Here is a 23691-nt window from a genome sequence, read left to right as displayed (position 1 = left end):
GAGACGAGACTCGATTGAAACGCATGAACGCTACTCAAATACCACATTAAAAAGAAGACAATTGAACCAATGACAATCGCATCATACCGAGCCACGAGTACTTCAAAACGTGAGCGAATGGATTCCAATCGTGTTTATCTAACACCGTTAAAAGCGAGCGAAATAGCGTGTGCGCGCGCTCAAACACTAACACATTACTAAAGCCTTTCGTCGACTGTGCCAAGATTGAGACCTGCTTGAGCTCGCGACCAGCCGGCAGCTGCTGCTGCCGCTTGGCTGCGAGTACGAAAGTGAAAACTCGCACAGGATTGCCGCCAGAAGCTGATGGCCTTAATCGATTTCTTGCCTTTGTAGCACGTCAGTATGAAGGAGGGACGGATGAACAAATAAACGAAGAGTCAGGCCACGCCAGAAGTCTCTTTGACTCACGCAGTCTAAAAGTAAACATTCAGGCTTTCGAAAGATATTTCCGCTTGACCCCAGCTCTTGTATAATAAATTCAGTTTGATCTTCCTTTTTCTGAGCAAGAAAGCAGTAAATGGGCAGGCGTTTTGAGGAGATGGCACTTATTTCAACAACAGCAGGCGGTGCGGGCCGCTTGCAAAGCCTTAAAAATTCTTACTTGAGTGTAAGACGAATTGCTGAGATTGAGCACTTACCTGCGTGTAGTATTTCGGAAGTCGCAGAACTTTTAAATGCTCAACCATTTCTACGCCGGCCCAACGAAAAAAGCCGCCCGGCCGTCCGGCACGTAAGATAAATCACTATAAAGAAATTAATGTGCAAAACAAAATAAATTCGAAAGGAACCATGTTGAAGGCCGTGTTTCGACCCACGGCCCCACGCTCAGATGCCGAGGGCCTTAACGACTGGGCTAAAAGCACTTGATTTTTTTCTTTATTGCGTGTAACTTTCAGTAGGGTCATGCGAAAGTTAGTTACATTACATTTAAACGCAGATTAAAAGCAAATGTACAGATGCTACGCAGTCTAATGAAAGTTAAAACATCGGGAAAACAAACACAGGTGTCCAGATGCGAAATCCACTGAGGAACGGAATGAAAGGTTCCAACTACACTACGCACTTGGGCAGCTTCTCACGAAAGAGAGACATTCACGCGTGCAGGGCGTGAATATATCTGACCCATATGACTTTGTTTCACCGACGGTGCCAAAATGTTAGAGAACAGTTTCTCTGAAGACACTGTTGAACGAGTTCGTAATGGTGGAATTAAAGCCACCTCGAGAACCACGGGCCGTATAAAGTAAAACTATTCCAATATGTTTTTATTCCAATCTCCTGACGTCAAATTTGCGTAACCGCCGACGCAACCGTCGGGCGGTCACCCGCCGGGTTGTCTGAACAGACCAATCAAATGCTCCCCTTGTTCACAGGAGGTCACTTGTGTTTGCTTGAAAAACGAATAACATTGCCTGCAGTGAGCGGCTTGTCTTATCTAATTGGCTCACAAGAGGCGAGGAGCATGCTCAAGTGGAGAGGGATTCAATGGGGAAGAGCCACTGCACTGAATATCGATAACCGGAGTAAGAGGGTGGTGCCGGCGTCTGTGATTCGTCCGCTTTCTCTTACTTAGCTTGCGGTGGCTCGTAGACTATCGCGACGGCATGCAACGGAAGCTTAAAAATGACGCTAAAACGGATCCTCAGCAAAGAAGAGTTGGCAGAACGAGGTCGTACACGCGCGGAAATTTCTGGAAAACGTTGCACGGCCATGCAAAAAGTTTTATTACACGCAAATACACCCATGCTATCCGGCAGGAGCGAGTAGCCAGTTTCGGAGCGATCGGCGGCAGCCATCTTTTATTCCTTTCGGGACGGGGCAGACTGCGCCTATTCAGTAGAAAATTCAGTTTTCTTCGGCATATTAATGCCTCTGTAACGCGTACGCGCCGCTTTGACGTGGTAAGTTTTTGCGGTTTTGTGACGTCGCGTGAGAGGCAGGTGAAGTGGGTGCAGCCCGAAAACATTTGACCAATAGCCGAGGGCTTATGGCAAAAAGGCGTCGAATCAGAAATAACTATTTTTGTTTTGCTCGGTCAAATTATGCATAATCATTGTGTGCACGTCATATCAGATGGGGAGCTATCGCGGTTTTCGTGACCTTGCGTGACAGACAGGTAAAGTGGGGGTGGTGCAAAAACGTTTTCTACTAATCGCGGTAGGCTGATTGCAGAATTGGAATCGAAAAGTTTGGAATAGTTTTACGGTATAGCGCCCCATATGTAGAGCAAACTTGAAGCATTGTAGATATCGCGAAAATTCGGAATTTGCAAAAATATAATGCCAAGTGCGCCACATTCCCCATGCGTTTCTTTAGTACTGGGATGCAGTTTCCACTGGTGCCTTTCTTCACTAAATTCCACCGATCTCTGATGAGAGGAGCAAGTGGCATTATGCTTACGCTTACTTAGAGAACTCCAGTGAAGTTTCTGCTTGAATTTTTTTAATGTGAGCTTTGTCAGGCAAGAACAATGGTTATTACAAACGTACCGGCTTATTATTGGCCTCCTAATCTCTAAAGTGAGCAAAATAAAGATAAAATGACAAAGCAATGATCTTGAACAAGGTATGTACTATCCTGCTCCAAGAGGTGACACTACTAATCAACCTGTCAAACCAGTGCATCTCAAAACAATTCGGTAGATAGACTTAAGACTGCTTACGTTTGAGAACGCGAAATCATTACAATTCGATTAGTGAAATGCTTTCTTTCCTACGCGTTCCTTGTTTGCGCAACCTCTCGCCTGCGATTTAACTGTGCCTCGGTCAGCCCAAATGAAAACGCGGTCGCTTGCCCTCCAGGAGTTCCCATTCGAAGGACCCCTCCGCGGCGTTCAAGTGGCCTATATTTCTTTTTATTTTGTACATTCATTCTATACACTCATTACGTGGTGCCTCCTCCTACCCATTGGCTGCACCGTGACGTGTCCAACGACACACGCACGAGGCCACACGTTTAGTAAGCGAGATAGCTGCGACCTGACGTGCGCAACGGCGAACGCATTAGGCACACATTGAGTCAGTCAGAACCGCGGAGGCGCCGTGGCGACGGAGAAGCGGGCTCGTCTCGCACCCCTGAGGCCCGGGTTCGATGCCTACCCAGACAGAAATTTTCCTAATATTGTTTTTCAAATCCATTAGTTTACTTTGTTTACAGGTACACCTCCCTGAGAAATTTAATGTCAATTTAAGTATTTTTGGACGTGTTTTTACGCTTTGCCGTCGGTCATTTCTGCGGCCATCATTCCGCCACGCCGCCGACTAGAGCGCTAGATTTTCGCGTAATGGGACATATAAGTATTTCGCATTAAAAGCTGAATAGCTTTTTGCATCGCTTCGAGTTGGTTTCATGCCTTGAAAAAGAGATGGAGTTGTCACGCTGAGGGCAGGTAAACAGGGCACCGAAAGTAAAAAAGAAGGCACCCCATTGGTCGCTATCACTTGCTAGCACTAGGATTTGCAGCAGTCACAAATGCAACAACCTATCATTGTAGCAGCTTCTTATTTTCAGAAGTTGCTAAAGAGGCCAAAATTTGGTGGGTAACGAAACTTGCCCTCACTTCTGCGAAAGACGCACATCGTTCTGGGTTTACAATTTCTGGGGTGGGCGAACATAAAACAAATATAAATTGTGGGGTTATACGTGCTAAAAGCACGCTCTGATCATGAGCCACGCAGTAGTGGGGGTCTCCGTAAATTTGGATCACCTGGGATTGTTTAACGTGCACCTAAATCTAAGTACACGGGTGTTTTCGCATTTCGCCGCCATCAAAATGCGGCCGCCGTGGGCGGGATTCGATCCCACGACCTCGCGCCCAGCAGCCCCACACCAATGCCTCCTTTACAAGATGCCTGCCGCGTTGTCCGGTAGCTCGGTTCTGGGCCCTCTCCCTTTTCTCTCCTCCGCGAAAAGGCAACGAGCGACTCTCATGGCGAACGCCTACAACTTGCAATCACGTGCTGCGGTCTCTGAGATTAACATGGCATCTGTCACCGTCTCGGAGGCCCGCGATAACGCTCGCTAACAGACGCCCGCGCATATAACGCGCCGGCGGACGCATTCAGCCGCCGCTGCCACATCCGCCGGAAGTTGAAAAGGCAACGAGCGCCGCCTCACGGAATTTATGGTGAACTAACTTCAGCTAAGGGAACCGCCTCTACAATGGGAAAGCGAGCAACGCGGCGGGCATCCAGTAAATGCGGCATTGCCCACACCATAGCCACTAAGCAACCACGTTGGGCGGGCGGGCGATTATAGTTCGCTCCTACTTTTATGTGCGGCTGACGTCGAGGGCTCCTATTTTTTATCGCGATAGCAATTGTATAGCCATTCAAGCCACATTTCTGCCATCGAAATCAGCATAGGCGGGATGTTCCGTAAAAAGTCCACGTGCGATATTGTAGCGGCCGCGCACCGTATATGCTATGGATGCATGCGACGTATGCTATGGATACAAGCGCCGTATGCTATCGATGCAAGCGCCGTATGCCATCGATGCAAGCGCAAGTGTGCGAGAGTGGGTGGCTCCATCTCGCGCGTGCAAGAAAGGAAGGCGGGAGGATACGCGCTGCCACGGTGGAAAAATATAAGAGGTGTACGAACTATAAGAACTGCACGGTGGAGCCGTGGAGCGATCGTCTCCGCAACTCGGTAACGTTTCTGTTGCTCAGCCGATAGATGGCGCGAAATAGCTCGGGGCGCACAGAAAAATGCGGGGATGAGATTGATATTACCGGATGACTAACAGGGATAGGTACAAGAGTACAAGGTAGATAGAGAAATCTTGAGGAAGAGAACAGAAAAGTTATTAAGGAGTTGTATACAAAAATGCTAGAATAAGAAGCATTTGTAGGATACCTGATTAATTCAAGCAGGCTAGGTGACAATTTTTCACCGCTCCGTTTAATGAGAAATGCCAATAAATCATCATCATCATCACCACCACGGGTAGTAAATTGAGTTAATGTGTAAATGAGAACATGCGGTCGTTTTGCGTGCGCTTCCCCAGAATTGCACCCAACTATTTAACTCCTAATGGCGAAAAAACAGCATTTCGCCGCCTTTTAACATGGGGTGCAAGTCATGCAAAGAAAAGTCGATGATCGTCTGAACAGTCTATGCGCTAGCGAGGAAGACAGCCTGCCTGCAAAACACATCTTGCGCACCAAAGCGTGTGCAATTAATTGACAGCATGACACAATCTAGTATACCGTTACAATGCATGAGGGTATTTTCTTATGTTTTATTTATTTATTCATTTATTTATTTCGTGTACCCTCAGGGCCAGAGGCATTAAAGAGGGGAGTGGTTACATCAAATATAGAGAGAAAAAATTACAGTGCAGCAAAATGGTTAATAGTACAGAAATAGATGATTCTCGGTTATACAACGTTATCTGAGTGTTCTGGAGTGCTGGTCAATAAAATTAAATACGGTGCATGCAGTGCAGTAATACAGTGTTCCGATAATACGAAAACAGTGATACAATTGGTAGTACAAAAACAGGAATGAAATGCTCCTGTTTATGCAATGTTATCTAATACTGCCGTGAAGTGCTGATGGTGAACAATAGTAGCGGTTGAGGCTGGTAGGCGATTCCACTCGGCAGATGTACGCGGAAGGAATGAATGAGACATGACATTGGTTTGGCATAATGAAATTACAACTTTGTTATTGTGATCTAACCTTGATGAAATGTATTGAGGAGGGGAGATAAGTTCATCGCGAAGTGAAGGATGATGAAATATCTTATGAAAAAGTGAAAGTCTAAGGCCTTTACGGCGAGAGGCTAAAATGGCAAATCAAGGTTTAATTTCATTACAGAAGTGCTGGCAGTTCGGTTATAATTAGAAAAAACGAAACGAGCAGAGTTATATTGTACCATTTCTAAAGAGTGAATTAGGTTTTTCTGAAAGGGATCCCAAACTGCTCCGGCGTGCTCAAGTTTAGAGCGGACTAGTGACTTGTATAACATTAATTTTAGGGAAGACGGTGCCTTAGTGAAATTGCGTTTTAGGTATCCCAGCATGCGGTTAGCATTTTTAATTACGTAAGAAGCGTTCATGGACCACGAGAGGTTTCTAGTAATATGGACACCAAGATATTTGTAGGAGGAAACAGGGTCTAAGGGGAGATTATTAACGCAGTGAGAAGGAAGCTGGTTAGAAGTTCTGGACACGCCCATAAATTTACATTTTTTAATATTTAATTCCACTGACCATGATTGGCACCAAGTATAGAAATAGCGTTAAGGTCGGATTGAAGAGAAGATATATCAGTGTCAGATATTATTTCCCTGAAGATTACGCAACCATCGGCGAATAAGTGAATGTTAGAGGAAACACAAGGGGGTAGATCATTAATGTAATATAAAAAAAGGAGGGGACCAAGTACCGACCCTTGAGGTACACCGGACTGTACTCTGCTCGGTTGAGAGTTTGAGTCATTAGCAAAGACAAACTGTGAACGGTTAGAAAGAAAGCACTCAAGCCATGCAAGCAGTCTGGGATCATGATCGCACGAATAAAACGCTCTTATTGTATGTTCTACAGCTTTCTCTGCAGCGTCCGCAGGCTGGGTGCTTCTGCAAACAGTCATGTTATCTCTGTTCAATAAACGCCTGCACTCTGATAAATGCCCCTAAGACAAACATGTGATTTATCGGTTTTAGGTCGTCGCAGCGAATCACCTAAATTCAATCGAACACTATTGATACTACTTCCCTTATCGTTAATGCACACCCTATGGCGTGGATTGGGAATATATGCCTTAACAGGCTAATTTCATTGTAACGTGCGCACAACTTCGTAACTACAGGCTTACCCTCCTAAAAGCTGCGTGAGTAACGATGCAGGAATAATTAGGTTGGACACGATGGTGGCTCGCGAAAATAAACATTCACTGCTTGGTTGTTGGTGTGCCCTAAATTATTCATAAATAAAACAAATTTCAACCCGTTTCTCGTGCAACAGCAAACACGGGCTTCGCAGCATGTGGGCGTTAAAATATACCGAACAATACGTGATAGTGTACGGTCGTAAAATTAAAATCAAATCAATAAATGCCAACCAGGCTCTTTTGACGTATTTAATCAACGTGCGGCGCTACTAAATGCAAGAAGTGAAAGTGCCATGGATTTGGCTTTTAAGATCGCTCCAAAAAAGAAAGGACACCTTCGGGTAAACATTTCCACAAAGTCTCTTTGCTTCGTCTAGCAGCAGTACAGATGGACTGCAGACGTGGTGTACGTGTGGCATCTACGTGTTACACTCATATGTGCAAGAATTTGTCTTCTCGCGCGATTCCCCGCAATGTCATTTCACTAACAGTCTAACGCAGACGTATGGCTGTTTCAAATTTGTGTTTCTAGCTTTATTTCTTGCTTGGGATTATTACAAGAGGGGTAATTTAAGGAAGGAAGGAAAAAGGGGCGAAGGAAAGGCACGGAGGTTAACCAGTTTACCTTAATCGGTCTGCTACCCTACACATGGGAGAGGGCTAATTTAACTTACTACAAACTGCCGTGTAGAACAGCCGCCTGGATACCGACGTGTTTACCTTCCTTATGGGGGGGGGGGGGGGGGGTCGTGTTCATAAGCGTCTACATTCGCTTCAGGGGTTTTTCTCAGCATAAACAGGCTATACCCGGTACTGGAAAAAAAAAGTAAATGCAGGAAAATAAGCTTAGGAGCGCGTTACTTTATTTATTATACTTGAGCGTGCTTTCCCTAACGCACATATGCCAAGGCGGCGGCCCCCTTACGGATGGCCTTCGCATATCCCGCGCCATGTGTCCTACATAGCGCACGACGTTAGCGAGTCCTCTCTCACTTGGAGGTCAGCTAGTACACTTTGAATTTGAATTGAAGTTTGGGTTTATTTCCAAAAATGAGTACAGGGCATATAGGAGGCGTCGTGAGGAAGACGGCATAAAAGCTGCGTCGAAGACAGCTAGACTGGCCCCGACTCATAGTGCTCCACTGTGCACGCCATGTTCCCTGGCGCGCAAGTTAGCAAGCGGTTCTACAGTGGCTGTGGCTGCGCATGGCGCCACTCAGCGCAGCTTTGCGGGCTCTGCCTTGAAATCACTCTGCGGTGGGTAGATAATCTAGGCGCACGAAGGCAGCCGAGGGCTGATGGTTTCGTGCGCAGTGTGTTCTTGCCACTTAGTTGGCTTAGTTCGCGCTGAAGCGAGAGGCAGCACAAATGGCGATTCGCTCGCTGCTGTTCTTCCCGCTCTCCCTCACGCCAGCGTTTTGACCGTGAGTGTCTCCGAATGAGAGGTGTCCACGTTTGCCTCTACGAGTCTGGCATCATGCTCGCAAGCGAATGTTTACTAGTTTAGACGACCTTACTACTACTACTATCCTACCACTACTACTACTAACCTTACTTCATGAAGCTGTCTAATAATCTTCATTGGTGCTTCGCCTTTCGGGTGAAACTGCGACGCTTTTTTTTTGCAGAATACTCAGGTCGTACGATTCCGCTCGCAATATTTCCACGTGCATTTTGAAGCCGCCGCTGCAGTTTAAAGATTTCTGTGTATGAGCTTTTCAGTGTATAATAAAAAACTCGGCTCTTAAACAGGAATTGTCAGTCCCTCTAAAGGGGTTAGGGGCGGAGGGGGGGGGGAAGAAAGATTGGGAATTTGTTGTAACACCTAACATTGGCATTTGTGCTGCTGCTACCGCTTTTTGCAATCTAAAATTGGCTGCACCGGTAAACCATGTTTCACAATACGTACAAACATGCAGGTCACCTTCCCTGCCTGATTATTATTTGGTTATCTGGGACTGTCCAATCACATTGCAACCGACTTCGTTTATCGTTTCGTGTGACCGACACAGTTTGTAACCTTTCACCAAACCACTCCGAACAATGCAGCCAAACTTTTCATGCCGCTCCATATATCGAGATTGCTTTTATTATTTCCCTGTTCTCGCTTGGACGTGCCCACTCTATTTCTCATTTTCCGTTAATCCATTAGTTGTGGAGACACTTTGAACTTAGAAATAGCCGTATAATTCTTGTTGCCATTCTTGCCGTGTTTAATACGGAGCAGGGAAATGGTCACGTAAATGAAAAATGACTACTAAGGAAAATATAAACAGGGATGTTAGGTACCTGCAAAATTAGATTCAGAAATTGCTAACAGTGCTCATCTAGCATTTGTTGGAGGCATGATATGCCAAGCAAGATATAAAAAAAGAAGAAGTCTCGTGGCAATCCTCGTGGCGTCAATTGATTTGCACAGAGTCTACACTGAATCAGTTAGGAGTTTATCTGTCAGAAAAAATACGTCGCTCACTAAACAATGTGATGACTCACCTGAGCAAGTTTTGATTAAGTTGGAGGCTGCCAGAATATACGAAAAATAACATTGAAATTGATGACATGATACTGATGTACCGGTGGAAATTTTTTTTGTTGGGTATTTTAAAGGAAGCAAAGGTCGTTTTTTTTTCTCAATATTGTTGTTTTAATTGGGCAAGTTATCCAGTTGAAATAAAATCTATCGTGTGTCAGAAAAAGAGCCCCATGTAATACCCCATAATGCCTTTTAGCGTCTTTCAGCATAAACGTGCGCTAGCACATAATAACAGTTTCGCTAAGATAACACGCTTGAACGCGATTCTACATTTATTATTCTATCTTCTACGGTGTCACATTTTTTTCGCAATGTATACGTGGTCGTAATTTCATTGTAAACAAAGATATCTACGTGTTGTCGTTATGAGCGAATGTTTTTACGCTTTTTCTTTTTCATCCCATAATAAACGGCACCGTTGCTTCCTGAATAGGTGTTGTGTACGACCACGCCGGCTCATCCGAGGAAGAGAAGCTGTTGTGGCAAGCGCTCGACCGAGCCAACCTAAACGCCAGCGACGACGGCGAGGCGCCAACGGCAACGGCAGGCGGCACAGGGAGCGCGGCTCCGGCTTCAAGCAGGGCACCGCATGTCAGTCTTGCCATCGAAAGGCTGGATCCGGAAGACACCTTCCGATCGGCCAAGAAAGGTGACTGCTGCCGTTACACTACGTTTGCTACTTCTTATCTACCATTGTCTAAAAAGAAAATACGCGTAGAACGAGCAACAGTGTGAAACCAGTGAACCGAGCGAGTGCGAGCGTATGTCTCATCTACTTTCTTCGCCCTCTCAATAGTTCGGCGAGCCTTTTCCATAACTCAGCATTACCAAGTCACCAAGTTTTCTGCCATTCTCAATTTTACATGGGTTTTAAGCGCAATATGCCGGATGTCTTGCGCTTACTCGAGCTTTATTATATACGCCATGCCTTAAAAGAAAGTACGCGGTTATTTAGTTACTCACAAGTGTTCAGATATCTCTCTGCAGCATGCCAGTGCCGGCGGAGTTTCGCGCCTATTATTTCCACTTCCTTTTTCTTACTTCTGATTGACCGTTCTTACATTGGATTACTTGTTAGCCTGTATTTCCTGTACAAATGAGCATATCTTTTGTGGAAGAAATACATCTTAAATTGAACATAAACTGCCCACAGACTCGGGAAACCTACGCCTAGCTCAGACTTGATAAAAATGTGCACTATAATATTTCCTAGTGTAATGCACTGACGGTTTACACACGCTACACATTTTTATACTAACAAAAATATTCAAAAAAATGGAAAAGGGAGAGAAAGCACTCGTGCTCGGTCAGGTTGATTAAAGGAAACGCACGCGCGCTCTTATATATGCAAATAACAATGAGTGATTTGGTAATTAACTGTAACATCATATGAAATTACCACAATATATTCCGGGGCATATATTTCAATCTTTAAATTTGGGTTTCAAGATATCTGCGCATAAACAGAGCCCCAGGACACTAAAATTTGTACACCTAGCTTTCCTTGCTTTTCTCTCAGAAACCCTCGTTGCAAAGCAAAGTGTGAAGCTATGCGTAACCACTTTCTTGTTAGGTGGCCGATATTGCAATGCGTTGCCGATCGTTCCGAATTCATAAGTGCAGTACAGATTTGCCTAAACTCTACAATTAAAATATACGACGTGACCATTTCTAAGTTTTACGAACTTTTCTAAAGATCAACTGTGGCAAATAGAGAAATTCTTTTCCTTGAGCTCGATTGCTCGAAGAGACTGACATTACTAGCATGAACATTCGAAACACATATTTAAAGAATTAGGCAAATTCACAATTTAACTTATTATTTCATTACTTGAGGGCACATATTGCAATTTGTGAATTGCAGCCGGCGAGCTTGCACTTGAAATGAATTCGCACGATGACACCAGTTTCAAAATAGTATTTACCAAATTGTGAGACTGAATGAAACGGCGTTCCAGTTGCTTTTGTGCTTCAATGCATAAAAGAGAGTTTTGTTTAAAACGTAAGTGGAAAAAAGCGCATTTTTACGGCAAGTGTGAGGGCGCCTATCCCAAAACTGGCGCCATTCTTGAAGTTCATTCCAAGTGAATACGCCGTGCAATCTCACGCCTGGCTTCCATTCGTAAGTTGCAATATGTGCTGCCAATTAATTAATTCAGCATATAATTAATGCTCTCGTTAATTAGATGAATATGCGTTTCCATTTCTTGTGTAAGCAATGTCCGCCTTTCCGAATAGTCCAGCTGAAGGACTAGAATTACGTTTACTGTAACAGGCTATTTAAAAAAGATATTCCCTGCAACTTAAGATTTATCCCCGTATATATTCAAATTATGCAAAAAATGATATAAGTGGAGTCTTGTTCAGCAGTTAATTGTCCACCCTTCATCATAATACAAGTAACAGCAAAATAACGCAATAATTTTGTGGAAAAGAGGCGCCTGCCGAATATTTGAATGACAAAATGTTTAATATGCAGCAAAAATTTTTAACCTACGCATAAAGTTTCGCAAGTTTTTGATAAATCACGGTAATTGGATTACTCGCCATGAGAAAATTTTCTTCCCTTAACGCACTGAGTAGAGTTTTCTTAACTCATGAGATGTATATTGTTCAAAGAATGAAAGGAAGGCTAGGCTATGGAACATTTATATGGCGGTGCTGTCATGCTGCATTACTTGTCTATAGGTCAAAGGTATTGGCCTAAAGAAATGCCTTTATAGCGGCATGAAACGTGAAAAGCAGAGAAAAAGCAAACCATTCTAATCTAGGATTTGTGTAAATCTACAAAGTTGTGTAAGAGGCCATTGCTTTAGCGAATAAAATGTGATAATTCGTTGTCACAAAAATCTAACTACTTGGCGCCATTTGACCCAGGTGCCCTTGTAAGCGAAAACGTTATGAATAATCGCGGTTGAAAAGGTGTGTGATAAAAACAAATAACTTAAAACAAAAAAAGGAATTTCAACAGATTGCTTGTGCCAAATAACGGAGCATGCAAGTTTTTTTTCATGGGACGCATTTACTGCTTCTTACTAAACACTGACGATCGCATTTCGCCGTATCCGAACACCGTTACATTATTACCTTGTGCAGTAAAATCATGCACAACTAAAACAAGAGCCAAGTGTCTCGCGGTTATTGACGTGACCTTAACAGTCAGTAGCAATGTCAATCAAAATGATCGAGCTTTGTTCTACTTAAGCGCAATCTCTTGCCGAACAGGTTTAATAACTTTGTAATCCGAGACTATCAACCGCGACGCCGAAGACGCTGGGCAAACATGCGGCGAGGCGTTGGAACATTGTTTACCCCTTTTGTTGGTACAGCTTTCCCTTTTAAGGACGTCTGAGCGTCAAGAGGGACTGCTAGTTTGTTTCTAAGAAACCTAAGAGGTCACTTGCTTTGAAATAAAGAAAACGCCGCAACTAGACCCAAACTGAGACACGTCAGCTCTTGCAAGAAGGTTCACTGCACTGGATAGTAGTTTGGAGAAGTCAAAGTACCGCTAAAGGAACTGTTTCGTTTAGTTTACTGTTCACCAACCGCGCCTTTTCCTTTTAGTTTCCGTTGAGGCGTGATGCTAAGACTGTCTTTCGACCGAGTGCTTAGGAGAGCGTAAGTGATAAGAGAAGGAGGTTGGCGCCAGCTCTGTTCTAAACAGTTCCACTCGAGTGCGCTGACCTGCCAGGGAGGGAGCGCTGAGGGCGGGAATTCTCTGTAGCACCTGACACCGCTGTCTCTTCGAGAGCGTGCCTTGGACCGGGTGCCGACAAGTCTGTTTTCTCAGTGGTACAAGCGAAGTGTTCGTGCTATTAGTCTGCGCCAGGAGCTCTCCGGGTAACAGAGACCCACGGGTGCCACCGTAAATCTGATACAGTTCTCTCACTGGAACTTGCACTTCTCCCTACCATTTCCTTTTGTTTTTGTATTGTTGACGTTGAGAAAAGGTAGAAGAGGAAAACAATACGTTGCAATCCCAATGACAGGGAACGTTAAAGTAAGAGTGGGAGTTAAAGTAAGGGTGAGCATATAAATGAGGAAGTAGGGTTCAGTTGAGTTGTTATACGCCCTCCGCCTCCCCCCCCCCTCTATAGAGTTTTCTAATAGAAATGGCTTCAGGGAACGCAAACGCTAGTGTCTGCAGGTGCTGCAAAAGCTTCGCAAATTGGCAAATTATGCTTTTTCAACAAAATGTCGCGTTATAAATGCAGGAATTCGCAATAATTACGCGCATGCATGTATATCCATGATACTACCGTCTTTAGAAACTTGTGATTGCTTGTAAACGTTGAAAGATTAAGGAGACAATTTAACTCCAAAGAACATGTGAAGCGGCAAGCACGAAGATTAGAGAAATCCGCTAACCAGCCATCCGCAAATAAATGATCGCACCGCCAGAGTCTTGTGTAGTAAATTTTGTAAGAAATTCTCTGCTGTGCCATCAGGCATAGAGAGTAATATTCTGCACGAAAGGAAAGGCCTACACGGGGATCTCCCTTGAAGGGGTAAAGTAAGGCATTTCCTTCCAGTCCTGGCGAAGACAAAAAGGTTTGAATCCAAGGTTGTACGATCCGCTGTAAGCTCTGCCTATCAGTCAAATATTAGCCAGCAATATATAAGGGGTGTTCTTTAGATCACACAGAATGCTTAAAAATCGCCTGAGGCAGAAAGTGTAATTTCAGGTCTTGCGCAACATTACTCGACGCGGCGGACGTTACCCACACGAGTAGTCGAAATGCACAATTGACTAATTAACAGATATTCACTAAATAAATTTATAATGAGTTGCTTAACTGAGCTTATTCAAATATGTGAATTATAGCCGGTGAGTTTGAAATGTATACAAGGTGTCCCAGGTAACGTTAGCCGAGCTCTTAAAGATGAAATATAGAATGTGCGAAGACGCAACCGATATTGTTCTGTCAGCAGTGACGTACCTCCACCTGGAGGATTCTTCGAATATAATTGAAATATTGGCAATTAAACGATACTAATTAGGGAACTTTATTAGGTTACTAATTGAGGGCGCAAATTTTCACAGAAATCCATTGATTGTGTACCCGATTCAGTTGTTTTCCGTGTGCTATGTTTCGCGGAATTATTTTCTCCATGTTTCAAAGGCAGCGCGCGAAATATGAATGCAGCCGCCTGACTACGAGTCAGCGCGCCACGACGACAGCGGTCCCAGGCGTCACTCGTAAGAGTTCACTCTGCTGAAGGCCTGGTTCGGCGGCCACGTGAAAGTGGTGAGGCATCGGTGTAGGCGTTAGTCACCGCAAACTCCAAGCTGCCTTTTCGACGTGAAACGCAAAGCCGATTCAGTGCGTATCGGCAAAATTGAAGACAAAGTCAATGAGCAAATTTCTTTCTCCCGATTAACGTGTAGGTCCGCTGCTGTCGGGGTGCGCCGACGCGTAATCATGTGGTTATTTTCATATTTCTCGCATTTTCTTAATAACGCCGAAAAAATAACTACGCGAGACGTAGCCCACTGAAATTAACGGAATCGAGTGTTTTAAAACACAACGATTACTTTTTCATCAAAATTCGCGCTCTAAATTCAGTAATTAGGAAGTTGTTTAATTATTTTAATCTAATTTTCGGTAGTTGCATTATGAAGAAGTCACTCTTCGTGCGGTACGTCACTGCTGATAGAATATGATTGATCTCCATCCTCGTATATACTATACTCAATTTTCAAGAGCTTGGCTGACGTTAGCTGGGACATCCGGTATGTACGAAGTATAGTGACTAAGATACGCACTACTCTACGTACCATGCATATGCTATTTTTCCACATAATCCCCTTACCGGTTCGGACCATTTGTCCCATTGCCGCACTATATTTGAGGTGCCTGTGATAGATTTCGTCCGGCTCGCTGTAGAACCACCGTCGTACGGCTGTATTGGCTTCATCACGACTTTTTGTAAACACACAAAACCACCACCAGACATTTCTTAAAGCGAGACACCTTTCACCATTGGTGAGCCGCATCTCCCTGTGGATTTCGATCGACGTACGTCACTTGCTCCAGAGAAAACGAATCGCATTTCGTTGCCCGTGGGCCGTGGACGGGTGAAGCACAACCGTCATTTTCAACAACTGACAACAGCGCCGTGCCGCGGAGCTAGCAGCAGATAAAGCCGGGCCGGCCCAAGAAAGATCGACCGCTGGGAATGGATATGTTGACTTCGCATTTCCAGCCATAATTTGGCTAAAAAAATTGGGGCAATGACTTTCTGATTCGCCTTCGTATATACGAACGTGAAAATGTGCCCGTGCAATGCTCTCTCACCGACAAGAACCATTACGATTTCCTCTCATTTCCTTGAGCAGCGGGGATATAATGCAGTGTTTGCTTATCCAAATTGAAATTTCGAAAGCAGCGTGGCGTCGATAGGTGCTATTGTGTCTACTATTATCACGTTTGGCTTAACGTAGCATACACTAGAGATACCCATATAAAGGCCAGCAGTTCATTCAGCCGTCTAAACACCCGCACGTGCAGATTTCGCGAGGACATTGTCTAATAAATATGGATTTTATGATAAACGCAGCAGCGCTGTTGCGTTCAGTTTTAGGTGAATAAAATACAGTTGACCAAAGCACGAGCGCAACTTTTGGAGGAACATCAAAAACAAATGTTTAAGTACCAGCAAACGTGCGCTTCTAACTTGCCAGAGCGTGTGCGTACAACCTGGCCATGAGCACCTGTAACAATGCAAATTCTTACGCCCATGTATGCAGAAGAATAAGGTTGCAATTACAAAATATTATTCTCTGTGCGCTTGTACGCAGGGGCAAACGTCAAAACGAGCAACGCTTGCTAGCGGCTGCGCTCTACGAACTAAAAACGACGATATGTTGCCTTTCAGCCTTTTTTATTGGTATTCCTTGACGCCCAGAAGTAAACTTATACATATAAAAGAACGATACTTCCTAAGGAACAGACCTTTAATGACCGCAAATATGTATATGAAAGTGTACACATTATGAAACAGATCTTCAAAAGCAAAAAAAGAAAAAAATGTTGGGAATCCGAGGCATTAGGTGTCGTTGTTGTTTTGCATGAATGAAATTTTACTGCCTGTCTTGAGAAACGCTTCTGACCGCGGGCATTGCGGACGGCATGTCGCATACGGTGTATGGTTAAACAATTTAATGACAAAAGATGAAACTGGTATTTGCAGAGGCAAAATACAAGAGATGTCTATGAGAGGAGGCCTTATACTAGCAATGATCGTCCCGACGGTGGGTTCCATTGGTGCAGCCGCATACCTCTTGCGAAAGCATTCAACGTACGCAGACTCTGCTTCTTCCTAGCGTTCTCCGTTCTCACTTCCCAACCGCGTTTCGCGCGTCTTCACCCGTGTTTACTGCTACGCCACGAACAATGTCTACAAAAGTCACGTTTTCATCATTAGAAACGTTTGTCAAGACGAGTGCCCTGTTTTTTTACAAACAAAATCAGTTACACGGGGTATTTTTACTTTATGCATTTCTTTCTGACTTTCTCCTTTTAGCACTCGCTTCCGGCACGACGGAAGTAATAACTTTGATCTCATCCTGGAGCGTGTTCATTGCAACATTAAAAACAGCCTCTAGAAGAAAGCACTGAACAGGACGAAAGAGAAGAACACACACGATAGGAGGCTGTACTATGAATGAAACGTTCAATATTCCATTGGACGCGTAATGCAGCAGAAAAGAGCAAAAAAATGCAGTGCTATTTCTCGCTCGTCCCTTCGATGGGACATTCCTGAAGCTGAGAGATTACTTTTGGCTGAGAAAGCCTCTTCCTGTTTTTCAGTTTACAAGATTGACGTTCCGCTGATACGTGGCAGCGTTCTCTCATCCGCTTTTAGTTGCTGGCAGAGAAGTGCGCCGCGTGTTTTCGTCCTATAGCTGCCCATGTCAGATTTATCTGCTAGAAACGTACTTGCAGTAACGTCGTGTTTTATGCATTGTGATTTTTCATGAGACTATAGATGTGGCAGCAGTGAAATGTTTATAGCCTTACAGGATATTTTTCTACCTTCGTTATTTTTTCTCGTACGCGATGAAATTTATTCACAATACAGAAGATTTAGCTTCTCTCCGTGTATCATTTAGTTCAATTTTCTTTTTTACCTAAAATAGGAAAAATACATGGAGGGCAGGCGCTTTGCGGCGTGTTTATTATAATTTTTGTACAAGTCGTAAGTAACTTGTAATAATTACACTTCGTGAGTATTGTAAGAATGTGCGCTTCTTCAAAGCTCATTCACCGTTAACACCACTTCATTAATAATGTGCTCATAGGAGCTTAAATTTGGCATTTGAGTACCTAATTATTTATTTAAGCTACTCTCTAGGTAACAAAATACTACAGAACGCATTTCCTACGCAGCAATGTATCTTGTAAACTTCTTTAAACAATGAAAAAGTCGTAGTTTCGTCCGAAAGCCGATTCATCGGTAGCGATCGCACATTATTGGATAATCACAAGAAGTAAGTTACGCATAGTTTCACAGGCCGTATGAATTGCAGTAAACATTCTCTTGCTAAAGAAAGAGGAATGGTGTCGCACGCGCTGAAAAGAAACATCAAGAGGATTTGCTCGACGACAACGAGCCCTCACTGTCATAGAGCTGGTGTGAAAGGAGTATCGGCAGCGGGTCGCATGCGTGCTTGTTCCAAAGTGACCCTGTCATGCTGCTGCTGCTGACTTCATCGTTGCAATCTGCTCCGCGTCCCCACAACTCTGATTAGGCTACCTCGTACAAAAGGAACGCGAGAAGAGAGCGCACGTGAAGCCACCAGGCATCTCGAGTGCTCATCCTCAAGTGCTCGCCTTTCACCCTTTCGCCCTCATCACAAGACATGTGACACAGAGTGCGCAGGCCGGGATTGCGCTGAGCAGGACGGACCGCTGCATGATGGCTGAAGGAGGGGAGGGCGTGCCCTCCTCTTCTAGCTAGGCCGCAGGGCATCGACGGGCTCTACCACGTGACCTCCAACATTGGCTCCCACGGAGGAAGGAAACTCAGGAGAGGCCCTGACGTCACTCTTTGTGAAGCTAAAATGAAGCCGGAAGTTGGCGTTGCTCCACCTATCGGGCCAGCTCTCCTCTCTTCTTTACATTTCTCGCGAAATCACGCCGCGCTGCGCGCTCCGCAGCAATACTAAACAATATTTAGCACGTTAGCATAATTCCGCCAAAGAGGGCAATATTTCCCGCGGATATTCCTTCGTCCGTTGCCATTGCCGTGGTGCGGTAGATTGCGTACAGCGTTGCATGCGCGTTCATATCACGAAGTTTAGTTCCTCGTGTCCCACCTGGCCGCAGCAAAATCCGGGAGAGCACGGTCCAGCTAACGCAGCGCAACAAAACACGGAGACCAACGCGAACCTGCCCGCACGGCGCCTTTGCCACAGTACGAAACCTACGGAGCAACACGTGTGAGCGCACAGGACCAAAACAAAGCCGCCATTGTGGCCCGAAAGGCGTGGCCTCCACGGCAAAGAAATAAAAAAATCAGCAAGAAAGAGGAGAACCTACTACGTCATTTCCTCCACACTTTTCTCCTAGCGCGCAGAGGGGTAGGGCCTCTCCTCAGTTTCCTTCCTCCATATTGGGTCCCCAGTTAGACGGCCCTAAGCCAACGTGGCCTCCGAGATCTGGCGGTGCGTGCTGCCTCCTAGCGAGCTGATCATGAATGAGCGAATTCGGGACTAACTACACCAAGCATGAAGGAACCCTTCTTTTCAGCTTGCCCTCACACCTTGCCCTCAAAGTCGCCACGTGGTCCGCTCACTCTTCTCAGACTTGGACTTTATTCGGGACTGCATGACGGTGGCGACGGCGACGATGACGAAGAAAATGCGCCACCAATGTTCGCATATTTTCTAACGCACCTAAATATTTCACTTGATGTCAATGAGAGTTGCTTAAGAAGACAATGTAAACATAATTTGAAAAGCACAGGACAAGCCTAAGAATTGAAGAAAAATCCTTTTAATGAACAAACGCGCTTTGTGCCATGTGCAAAAAAGATTATTTACAAAGATAATATTTTCGTAAGTGTATTTGGTATGCAAGGAAGCTGTGTGACGCGGGAAGGTATTTTGACTAGTTGGATCTAAATTTCAGATATGAAAGGAGAAATTAAGTCGTCCTACAATGTGGAACACTGATGTCATGAACGTAATGTGTACAATGTACTATGCAAGAAGAATTACTTGCTTCCGCGAGTGATGGTCAGAAAAACCTCTGACAAACTTTCAACATGTTTTACCGTGATTCTAAAATGAAATTTGTTCCTTTGGATTTATGACATTTCGGCCTCATTTGATTGTCGTTGTAGCAGCGTAGGCAATAATTAAGCAGTATGATCCTAACATCTAGAATTATTCAAGGCGATTTCAAGTAATAAGATTAAATTTGCTTGGCATGGACCCTTACTGAAGCATTGCACTCACGTATATATGTGTTTACGGGCTGTAAGTTATCTACAATAGTTTCGGCCTCATCTACCTGAGCCGGCAGTTAGCGCTTTAAGGGCATGTTATATATAAATATTCTAAAACAGCTTCAATAGTGTGTCAACAACGAGCTACATGTAAGCGTTGAGATAAATTCTCTCTTTCACGGTTGCATACAGGAAAGATCTCGGCCAATCGAATTTACGAGATTTAAACGAATGTTGAAGTACTGTCTCACTGAATACTTATACAATACATCGAAAACCTCTAGCAGTGCCTACATGTGTATACCAACGTTCTCTAGTGAGTACTACACATTGTCACATTGTAGTTACGGTGAAGAACGCAGTCGATAACTGTTACTAACCTAACTCTGCATTGGGCGAACTTGTGCCCACCAAAACAAGTAACACTAAGGCGCATCGTCGACAATGTGATCTGCGGGTCAAGCGCACCGGCTTTTATACATGAATCGTCGAAGATTCCAGTGAATTTGCGAACGCCCGCATGTCCTCGAGAAAATACTGCACCATTCGAGTACCGCGCATACATTCAGAGCACACAAGGTTCGGTTACAAGAGACAGAGGAAATAGAACCAATGAGAACATTCGAGTAAGTTCCAAGTCATGCAGGCGCGTCTTGCGCTAAACCGTAATTTAGTTTGTTAGGGATGAAGTGCCGTCCGCGTGAAACAAATAAATAGGTACATGAGTCAATATAGCTCTGTGTACCCAAAAACTAAACGTCCTTTGTACACCTTCTGTATTCCATGAGCACCATGTGCGTTCTTTCGTACGCCTGGCTGACAGCGTCCCCGAACTTCGAGTTCCTTGTCTCTTAAGCGTCCTGTTATTTATTGTGCGCCATACCAACAAAATAGGGAATATTCCTTTAGGCGACTGCGCATCTATCATTGAGTATTTCGCACGAGAAAAGGAGCTTCCTTGAGACTGAACAGCATCTGTGTGTATATCAACCGCACTGCGGTAAAACAAATGAACTATAGTCAACCATACCGACATTATTCCAAGAAAACACCACCTGATTTTCTTAACTTGGGTGTTAATGATGCAAACCACAAGACTTCACTCACGGTAGCATTTATCTTCTCTCAGCTACTTTCGTACAGTGTAGTGTATGAACATTTTTTTTTATCTCTGAATAGCGCGCAATGCAGAATAAAACGTTTCTCTACAAGACACAGGCGAAAATTTGCATGCAATCTCGTAACAGTAATGTAGTTTAAGGATCAGTGTTCTGTCGATGGCTAACTGCAGACATTTAACATCTAATTTTTTTTTTACAGAACAAGCGTGTTACGTATGACTATTGCGTTCAAATGGAACTTTTTATTGGGCGGTTACTGTTTCTTTCCTTGAGAACAACTAAATCAGAAAAAATGAGAATAGAAACCACCATAAATAGAAGATATAGTTATTTTAACTTTGTTCGTGCGCAAGAACTTCCATTGATAGTGTTACTGCAATTTATCTTTGCATATAGTCTGACAAAAGGAAACTGCAAATAATAGAGTGATTACCTAGACGCTTTCATTTATTTTTGAAGTTTAAACATGTGGGACGTTCAGTGAATGTGGAGACAGGTAGTGGTCAACGCGAGCATGAAAATCAAAGGGCTGCTATGGACAACGTCCCTCCGCATTGCTTGATGCTTGGTTACCACGGTTTTAAGGTTTGCCCGCTGCAAATGTGTACCCGATACTGCCTCTTATTTGGTTTCTACGAACAGTGTGCAGACTCCTTGAGCAAGGTGTTCTAGCAGTGCTGGGACCTCGGCAGCCAGACGCGGCATCGCTGGTCGGCAGCGCTTGCACGCGACACCGAGTCCCGCACGTTTACTTGTCCCAAGAAGGCGGGGCTCACGCAGGCGTCTATGCGGGTTCGGCGTCTCTTAACCTTGCACCTTCTACCCACGAACTGGAGCAAGCTCTCAGGGATTTGGTGGAAGCTCAGCGATGGAAGGGCTTCACGATTGTGTACGAAAAACCCGAAGGTGAGTGCGGCGAAGCAGGCGTTTATTCTCTATTTTTGCCCTAGGTGACTTTGAGATAAAAACAGTTGAAATCGACTGTGCTTTCTAATACTCTCTCAAACAGTGCTGTGTGTTGAGATGCCAATGCTCTCATTTGGAAATTTATTTTATTTTATTTATTTCTCATCATAAAATTCTATCAGTGTGAATATGTATTGAGAATTTGTGTTGTTATCGAAGAGAATGAACTGTTCCTGTAACCAATCCTACATAGGTCGTGTGAGCCTGTGGTGGGTTGAAATAGAAAAAAAAATTAAGAGGAAGAATAGATAACCAGTCCCCATAAGCTTTGCCAATATTGCATTGTGTCTCTCTACGTGTATCTTTGAAGACACCACTCACTGTTTGCACTTGATCCAAGGCCGTGATAAAAATTTTTCTGCTAGCGTTACCATGGTGATGAAATTCCTCTTAATTGGCAGCTATCCGGAAATAGGGAACTTGCACGTGAGACAAAAAATAATTCCGCATTTTCATGGGTGTATTGCAGGCCCGACAACGAAAAGTCTACTGCAACATCTCTGTAGAAAATGTGGAAATGGCTGTGGACGTATACTGACTGTGCGCAGCAGAATATTGATCAAGAAAGCAACGTACTATCACTCAAGTACCATAACCACTTGTCATATAAACAGCACCACGTTATCTTCCGTACCTACAAGCATATTTAACTTGCATCTAATGACTTCTTGTTCAAGAATATGCAGGACAGTGTACCTGGTGACTCACGTGTGATGACCCTAATATGGGGCAAAGGTTCGTGTGCTCAATGGTTCGGTTAGTTCTCTTAGGCGGAGCCTCCGAGTACCCAATTGAGGACAAAGCCGTTGGTTTGAACACACACACAAAGATTTTTAATCAAACTAAAAAGAGGCATAAAGCAAATAGAAGTAAATGGAAAGCATGCCTAAAATAAACACCCAAGAAGACATTGCTGCAAAGAACACACATAGGGCTTGCATGAGGTTAACGGGTGCGCGAGTCCGGGCTTGCCTCGAGGGCGGGGACGCGTAACATTCGCGACGCGGCGACAAGCTGGCGAAAGGAGGGGCGCCGGTCTCACCAGAGGTCGCGGTGTACGTTGACCGACCGGGCGACCGGAGCGCGCCAGCTCTGGCTAGGCGAGGTAAAGCTGGCGGCTGGGTGGCAGGAGTAGACGGCGGAGGCGTTCCGCGCAGCTGGATGTAGAGCTTGGGCCCGTAGCCCGACTGCTCTTGCCCTGCCCACGGGTACACGCCGGCCTCAGGCAGCAGGCGGCACGACAGATGGGGGTGGCGTTCTGGCCGGGCAGCTGGCTTAGAACTCGGGCCCGAAGCCCGACTGTTCTCGTCCTGCCCACTGGCGCAGAAGCTCGAACGCCGGCCTTGAGGAGCTGGCGGCACGCTCAGGTAGACAGGCGACGCACAGGAACAGGTTGGCAGGAGGCCCCGGTCGGGTGAAGTCCTGGTGGGCTCGGGTCCGGAACCCGACGGCCCGTCTTCAACAGCCGCTCCGGTGGTTGACCTCCTCCTGCCGTCGCTTCCTGGGACTCTCCTGGCGTCTCCCCGGCGTCTCCCTGCGTGTCCTCGAGTGTCCCGCTCTTTCTGCCAGCGCACCACGCTTTTTAACGCGATAGCGTTAAGGAGCTCGTGTCGCAGAAAAGCCGGTGTCGTCGGCGTCGTTGTCGGCGTCGGCGTCCGCGGCGTTGGCCGTGAGCGATAAATCATGGCAGGCACTTCATAAATAAAAAACAACTTCCAAGATGGGCTGGGTGGGAATCGAACCAGGGTCTCCGGAGTG

At 45.0% G+C, this 23691-nt stretch overlaps 1 protein-coding gene across 1 annotated transcript in view; it reads left to right on the top strand.

Moving 5' to 3' along the window:
* Positions 1-23691, top strand: part of LOC142586223 (glutamate receptor ionotropic, kainate 2-like) — a 98048-nt gene that overhangs the window by 30471 nt on the left and 43886 nt on the right. Inside the window, exons 2-3 of the mRNA XM_075697474.1 lie at positions 9825-10040; positions 21610-21873. Of these exons, the coding sequence (XP_075553589.1) occupies positions 9825-10040; positions 21610-21873 (480 nt within the window). The remainder of the gene's footprint in view (positions 1-9824; positions 10041-21609; positions 21874-23691) is intronic.

This window comes from Dermacentor variabilis, chromosome 6 (assembly GCF_050947875.1).
Source record: "Dermacentor variabilis isolate Ectoservices chromosome 6, ASM5094787v1, whole genome shotgun sequence".
NCBI classification, from domain to species: domain Eukaryota; kingdom Metazoa; phylum Arthropoda; class Arachnida; order Ixodida; family Ixodidae; genus Dermacentor; species Dermacentor variabilis.
Note: the sequence above shows the minus strand (reverse complement) of the source record. Positions and strands in the feature narration are given on the sequence as shown.